At 31.2% G+C, this 7,904-nt stretch overlaps 1 protein-coding gene across 6 annotated transcripts; it reads right to left on the reverse strand.

Annotated features, from left to right (window-relative positions):
- Window positions 1-354: 354 nt before the first annotated feature.
- On the reverse strand, window positions 355-5,421 carry LOC105131928 (uncharacterized). Of its 6 annotated transcripts, none has more exons than XR_843519.1 (11): window positions 5,236-5,421; window positions 4,224-4,427; window positions 3,845-4,026; window positions 3,147-3,273; window positions 2,889-3,032; window positions 2,632-2,811; window positions 2,357-2,554; window positions 1,938-2,171; window positions 1,081-1,774; window positions 807-950; window positions 355-624 (listed from the first exon to the last, which is right to left on the reverse strand). XR_843519.1 is itself a non-coding variant. In XM_011035146.1 (11 exons), the coding sequence occupies exons 1-11, from the start codon at window positions 5,335-5,337 to the stop codon at window positions 496-498; spliced, it is 2,208 nt and encodes a 735-aa protein (XP_011033448.1). In that variant the 5' UTR covers window positions 5,338-5,421; the 3' UTR covers window positions 355-495. The 6 variants fall into 6 exon arrangements, 5 of the variants coding, with proteins under 5 accessions (XP_011033448.1, XP_011033447.1, XP_011033446.1 ...); XM_011035146.1 differs by having other exon boundaries at window positions 1,031-1,774; window positions 2,632-2,703; window positions 2,961-3,032; XM_011035145.1 differs by having other exon boundaries at window positions 1,031-1,774; window positions 2,632-2,694; window positions 2,952-3,032.
- Window positions 5,422-7,904: the final 2,483 nt, after the last annotated feature.

Raw genomic sequence — 7,904 nt, forward strand, 5'->3', positions numbered from 1 at the left:
AAACATCTATTTTTAAAATTTTTATCTTTATTCTTTTAATTTTTTCTCAGCAATTAATTAATTTTATTTTATATAAAATTAGTTATTTTATTTTATTTAAAATTGATCTTTAATTAACTGATAGAACACTCCTGGACCTCGCTCTTACAATAGAATGCAAATAAAAGATGATAATATATAAATAGATACAAACATCATGCAAGTGCAAGGATAAAATAGCAAAAAATAAAAAAGTTCTGTTTTAGGGGTTTTTTTTTTAATTGTAATTTTAATGTAATGCTAATTTTGGCTAATGCCAAATGGTCTTCCAAAAAAGGAAAAAACGAATGGTAAAATGTTCGTATCTTTCAGACATAAAAAATAAAAAATAAATATATTAACATATGATAATAATAAACAAAAGTGAGTTTAAATAATAATGCCAATGTTATCTCTCTCTACTAACACGGTACAGTTAGACCATTTCATTTTGCTGCAGATCATGAACTACAAGAGCTATATCGTAATTACCAACCCCCCATCCTCTTCATTTTGAGTTTTCCGCCTTTTTGTGCGTTTCACATTGGCTCCTCCTTGCAACCGAGTACTGTTCTTGACACCTTCACAATCCTTGCATTTCTTGATCTATATATCTCAGCAAGAAACAATTAAAACTTTGATTTTTTCTTTACATGGTAAATTGAAAAAAGAATGCAAGACGTATCTATAGTGACATTATTTTGAGCAATTATATAAAAGAGTTGTGGTTGAAATTGAATATTATGACTGGTTTTGACAAATCATTATTGCTTTTGCTGCCATATTACCTCAGCAGGTTGCAGCTTGGCCAACACCTTTTGGATTGCATCGAATGACCTCCTCTCTTTCTTAGTATAATTGAGCACAGAGGGATTTAGGTTTGTTGGAGGAGCTTGGGCCTGCAACTTGCTGATCCGTTCCGTTGCCAGTGTCTAAGAGAAATTCAAAAGAAACATGTGAAATCCAAAAAATAACAATTAAGCCTAACTTTTAGTCAATAATGCCATTATACCTGCAGCAATGGAATACATGCATTCAAGGACACGTAGAATTTGTTCTGACATGCCAACTTGCTTGCTGCTTTTTCTAGAGATATATGTAAATAGTCATATGCTGCCCGTCCCCAAGCATATGAGCCAAAATCATGTAGATTTTCTAGGAATTTGAGCGGCCACCAATATATATATTTGGACGCGGATGGAAAGAAATATACATTGAACATGTATAAAATGGATAGACGAAGGAAGTCCTCAGCTTCCCCTTTTCCGCCGACACTCATATGGTTTAGTTTTTGCAGAAGCAAACTTTCAGATATCAAAAAGGGACTTCTGGTTTCTCCATCAACCTTTTCGTTACTGGCATCTGTTGGCTTCTCTTTGATTCTTGCATTTCCTTTCACTATTTCGAAGTACTTCCATGCAATTTGAGGATCAATATCCCCTCCCAAAATATTCATGTCCACCCTTTTCCCTTCAAAGCTGAGTCCAATGCATTTCTCAATTTCTTTGCCACAGAACTTGAGTGGCTGGCCTGCTACAATAAATGCATCCTTTTCAGAATCATAGCATTCAATAAGAGCTGCTGTCAGATTGCGATTAATGGGGCATCTAGGAATATCAAGGAAGGCAGAGAAGATTGAATTTTCAATTATGCTTCTCTTCTTCCCCTTTAAGTTTGAAAGAAACTCATGCATTTTCCGCTGACTGCACTTAGTGTCCATGGCTTGTTTTCCCTCAAATTTAAGTTCTCGTTTACCCTGCAAAACAGAAAAGGAAAAACTTTATTAAACAAGCATATCAGCAAAAAAGAACTGCTCCAGTAAATCATGAGGCAAGAGAAATCACATTACAAAATACAATCAACCAAGAGGCAAAGAAGGCAACATCAATTGGGATACTAAGCATCTGGTCTTTTCTTACCCTTTTTCTACTTCTCACACTTAGGAAATCTACACCTTCCTTTTGACTTTTCTTCTCTTTGAAAACCTTCTTTTTGGCCTTCTTGCCTTCCTTACTATGGTCCTCTTGAAAACCTGGCTCTTTACAACCTTCTTCTCTATTGATTTTCTCCTTTCTGTCTTCCTTGCTATTCTCATCTCCAAAAACCTGCTTTTCGCTGCCTTCTTCTCCATCATTCTTCTCCTTCACAACTGGCTGTGAAGTAAATGCATTGTAAATCCAACTGGACTGTAAAACTCAAATGCCTTGCTTCACACTTACAAAGTAATTTAACAGAAAAATCATGCAGCCCGAAAAACTCTTCCCAGCAACTATGACAATGGTCACGTTACAAAATTTAGATTTACTAAGAAGCAAGGAAAAAATTGTGGAACGCTAACCTTCTGCTTCTTTTGGACCCCTTTTCTACTTCTCTTCTGTTTCATAAACTCCCTTAGGACAATCTCACCTTCCTCTTTAAGTGTCTTCTCTTTGAAATCCTTTTCTTTGATCTTTCTGCTTTCCTCTCTATTCCCCTCCTTTTCAAAAACCTGATATCCACAGCCTTCTCCTCTATCATTGTTATCCTTCACAACTAGCTGCAAGGAGAAAGTATGGTGAATCCTACTGATTAAAGTGATCCTATTTTCATGTGAAATGAGATAAATACAACAACCTCAGTATGACTTCCTGAGTCCTGCAGCTTGCCCCTAATATGTGTCTGGCCACAATAATTTGCCTGAGGCATGTAGGGAGCATTTTCTTTGATCTCTCTGCTTTCCTCACTATTCCCCTCCTTTTCAAAAACCTGATATCCACAGCCTTCTCCTCTATCACTGTTATCCTTCACAAGTAGCTGCAACGAGAATGTATGGTGAATCCTACTGATTAAAGAGATCCAGTTTTCATGTGAAATGAGATAAATACAACAACCTCAGTATGACTTCCTGAGTCCTGCAGCTTGCCCCTAATATGTGGCTGGCCACAATAATTTGCCTGAGGCATGTAGGGAGCAAGCTTTGATCCACAATTTTCAAATATTCTCTCTCCAAGTTTTTGTGCAATAGGCAAAACATCCTGGTGAAAAAAGAAAAGAAAAAAAATACTTGATCATTTAATAATAAAGATCTATACAAGTTTGATGGGAAAAAAGAAAAAAGAAATAAAAAGAAAAGTTGATTATGCATTCACCTGGTTTCTGTTTCTTATACATTCCAAAAGGAGGTCGACAATCTCCAATGGGATCTCTTTAATTTCATCCAAGATTATAATCATAATTAGCCCCATAGATGAATATACAATGTCAGGATGGTGTTCCCTAAAAAATGTGCACATTCAGTTCAAAAATTATAATCCATGCTATGAAAAAGAAATGCATTTATACACGTGTGAGTTACAATCTTTTCCATGAAACACTCAGATTTATTGGCATACTATCATACTTAAATAAAATTAAGCACATGCAACTGATACATTATTTCCCATAGAAGGGGAAAAACTCGTTGATACTTTTGGAAATCAGCATATCTGCCTTTTTTGGTTCAGCAAGCATTGTACAACCAAAAGACAGACCAGAATGTTTATAATAAAGGATACAATTCTTAAGTAACAGAAGCACGAAGAGTGACAAAAAAAAAAAAGCATTGCAATATGAATCATTGCCAACAAGCTATGCTACATGAGTGGATTACTTAGTGTGTTCCAAAAACAGATGGGAAAAAAAAATAGCATTCAAGTCCTAATTATTTAAAACCAGCTATATGTGGCAAAATATAAAAGATCGAAGACCACCTGAACAAAAGCTGAAAAAGTAACAAAACTAATTTACTCGAGAATTAGCTGAGACAAGTTGACAGAAAAAGAAAAAATTTGCACTCGGTCAATCTCACCTTATATTTGTCAAAAAATGTTTGAACATCTCCATGATCAAGGAATAACATTGAAGATCCACCATCAAAACACATGATCTGACATTTGCAAACTTTTCTAGAATCAAAACCCTTTTATGATATGAAGGACTTGAGGTGTCAGATATATTTTCAAATGAAGCTACAATCAGCTGTAAAATTTCCTGTAAAACAATCCATTGTTAGATAAAACAAGTAAAAGCAAGACAAAATACACATTCACAAGACTATGAAAATTGAAAACACAGTCAGTTTAAAGTATCTTGGCGTACGCACAAGACTATGCAATTACAATCATGCACCAAATAAATTCTTAGTCCCTTTGGAAATAGAAACATGAGACACATAAAGGGGTAGGTACCTTCATTTGTTCATCATCATATGAAAAAGTTAGTGCTGTTATTATTAAAATATGATTGAAGCATGATGCAACAGAAACTTTCACATCCACATCTGAATGATTCAAAAGTTCTTTGGCCATAAGTGCCTTCATTGCAAGCTCTACTGCCCTTTGCATTGATTTGGAAGGAGATTGATTCACTCTCTTTAAACAATCCTCAAGTTTCTACGAAAAAGGAAAAGAAAACAAAAGGAAAATGAATGAGACAATGCATTTGCATCTGCATTTAAACAGAGAGAGACAAGAAGATTTGAGCTTAACAGATTGTAAATAGAGGGTAATAGATAAAACACTCCAACCGACATCTTCACCTCGGAGGTTGAGACATTTTAAGTATTGTGTGACTTTTCCCAGTACAAGTCAGATAATCAACAAGATCAATAGGAACCTCAGGTTGATCAAAATTACTGACAACCAAAAAACCAAAAGAAGTCCAAAACGCATTCTAGATTGCATTCAAACTGAATATTGGCATAACAACAGCAGGACAAACTTCAACCAATTCCATTTCAAGAACTTTATTTTACTTCAAGTTGGACTCAAAACCCAAAATTAAATTCTACATGCAACATCAACCTCAGAACACCCTTGTAACTTTAAAAGAAATGCAGTGCAAAATTGGAAAACAAATTTTATAATATCAACCAAACCAAAGCTTACAAGAAGATGCACCCGCATAATGAAGTCGAACCAAATTAATCTGATATATTCACACCTGAGTTTCATTAAACAAACAAACAAAAAAAAAAAAACACCTCCTAAAAAATAGCTGACTCTAGCCGATTCAAGATAGTTGTAATTCATTTTCCACCCACATAAAAAAATGTCGGCAGAAACAGAAAATTTAATTTAATAAAAAAGCTCAATTACTTAGAAAACAGAAACCCCAAGACATACCATTTATTATTCCAAAAAAAAAAAATTACAGTAGAGAAAGAGTGAAGTGGAGAGATGATAAAAGAAAAAAAATTACCTCAAGCAAGAGAAGGAGTTGCGAAACGGAAGATGGAGATGAAAGAAGTGCATTTCCAGCCAACTTGATTTCATCCTCCAGCTCTTTTTCCTCTCTTTCCATTTCTCCTCTCGCCTTTTCTGATTGTCTAGAAAAGGGTTGCTAAAAGAAAACAAGAGAAGAAAGATAAAGAAACAGTGCCTGCAATAATAACTAATATAGTTCCACTCGTTTTTGAGATAATCTTTCATGTTAAAAATATATATTATTAATATTTTTTATTTTAAAAAAATTATTTTTAATATTAATATATTAAAATAATTTTAAAACACTAAAAATTTATTAATTTAAAATAAAAAATTAATTTTTTTAAAAATAAACATGTCAAACTTCTTTATAATTTAAAAAAATGTTGTACGGTGGCTTATTAAGCCAATTATTTCAAAAAAAAAAAAAAAAAACTGTTCACAAAGTAGCACATTGTTGCTGGAAAATCCATAACCTCTAATTCAATAACCCCGAACCAGATTCCACAATCTCTAACAATTCTAAATTTTAAAACCCTAAATTTGTATATTCAAACTTCAATTTCATAAACTCTAAACTTAAATCCATGAGTGTAATCCAAAATTCAAAATCAATATTTCAACATGGTGGTGAAAAAAGCAAAGGATGTAGGAGAAAGTCTAATAAAAAAAATCTAATTGTTAATGTTGTTTTTATTTGTTAATTATAATTATGATATTTTAATATTGATTTTTTTTGTAATTATAATGGTAATTTGTATAATATTTTTTTATTTATTAATTATTAAAATAATTAATGTTGTCAATAATAGAATAGTGCAAGGTATCATTTTTAACATGTAAATATCTTATTTGAAATTATAAAAAACATGTTTTGTGATTTTCACTTTGTAAATTAAAAATTTTAAATTCTATTTACCCAAAAAAAATATGAAAATTTATAAAATATAAGATAATATTAAAAACATAATAATTGGCCAAAATAACTTTACAAAAATAAAAAAATAAAGACTTCTTAACTAAAGAAAATAACACAATATAAATGTTCTCTCAACAAAATATATGAATCTATCTATATTTGCGTTAATGATTGGTTAGGTCAATTTTATTAATAACATGATTTTTATTTGTCTGTGTGGTCTTATTTTTTAAGACAACACCATCAAGATTTAATATCTCTCTTAATAACTCAAATATAATATGACATGTTGTAAGCCAAAAAAATATATAATAATAAGCAAATTCATCATTATCTTGTAAGCCAAAAAAATATATAATAATAAGTAAATTCATCATTATGTTTATGATCATAAAGATCAGCCATGATATATCAATCATCATATTACAACAAACCAACTTAATGCTAAGTAAATAAATTTATTAATTTATAAATAAAACATTTTGGTTATCACATATTACATATAAAAATAACAAATACCTACAATATTTTGAATCAAACATATATGTGACTCATACTCTATATTCTTGTGTGGAGGAATATGAGCTAAATTTGATGGAATGATTCAACGTGTTATACCCAAGTATTAATCTATGTATTTCTCCTTGAAAATTATAAAATACATCCCTTTAAAGATCACATCTCTTTATACTTTTTTTATTGATATATATTATAAATGATAGATCATCTAATTATAATCAATGTGTTTATCTGAATAACTAATGACATACAATTTATCACTGACATCTATACCATATAGAATGGATTGCTAGAAGTTCAATTGTGCTATCACATAATTCGAGCAATAAATCTTAACAAGCTTAAAAAATATGAGGGAAACCACTATTATTCATAAATCATTGGTCAATATACATATAACATGAGTAACTAACAAATCATCTTCTAAATAAGGATTCCACACAACCTATTTCAACATCAACAATGCAATTTATCCAAACATTATCCATCATTAAAAAAATACAATTATTTCTTGAAATTTCTCAACATCAACAATGCAACTAATAGATCATCATCTGTATAAGAATTCAACACAACTCATTTCAACATTAACAATGCAATTTATTATCATATTTTTCAACATCAATAATACAATTTATCCTAACATTTTTAAATATAAACAATGCAATTCTCAACATTTTCTAGCATCAATAATGCAATTTATCCCAAACATCAATTAATTTTAACATCAACATTGCAATTTACTAAAACATACTTTGGTAGACTAATGTTTGTCTAACTCATTATGATAAAATAACAAAACATGTGTTGGATCATTTTCAAAGTTCCTACTACCACATTATTTGTTAATAAAGAACCAATAAACTTATTAAATAATGTTAAAATAAAAATTATTCTTAGTTTGAAGATTACATTACTTGTATGCTAATGGAAGTCGCAGCTCTACCTCCAAAACCTGAACAAACATATCAGGTCTCAATTTAATTCGGAGACGTAATGTATGCTAATGGAAGCCGCAGCTCTACCTCCAAAACCTGAACAAACATATCAAGTTCCTACTTAATTCGGGGACACCCCAAGTGGAGATGTTCCCATGACCATGGTTATATAGGGGAAACAATGATTAGTAATCAACTCAAATATTGCTCAAAAAATACAAATACTAAAAACCATGTACATCATTTAACTTATAAAAATAGCAAACATCATCCAACTTGCTTTGTTTT

Source organism: Populus euphratica, unplaced genomic scaffold (genome assembly GCF_000495115.2).
Source record: "Populus euphratica unplaced genomic scaffold, PopEup_1.0 scaffold73.1, whole genome shotgun sequence".
Classification (NCBI taxonomy): domain Eukaryota; kingdom Viridiplantae; phylum Streptophyta; class Magnoliopsida; order Malpighiales; family Salicaceae; genus Populus; species Populus euphratica.

Bases quoted from the DNA above. Each gene is read 5' to 3' on its own strand.
- LOC105131928 (XM_011035144.1), bottom strand. From the start codon at position 5,337: ATGGAAAGAGAGGAAAAAGAGCTGGAGGATGAAATCAAGTTGGCTGGA. The intron at 2,172-2,356 runs GTTAGCGTTCCA...TTTACTTCACAG, and splicing joins GGGTCCAAAAGAAGCAGAAG to CCAGTTGTGAAGGAGAAGAA. The intron at 1,775-1,937 runs GTAAGAAAAGAC...TCTGTTTTGCAG, and splicing joins GTGTGAGAAGTAGAAAAAGG to GGTAAACGAGAACTTAAATT.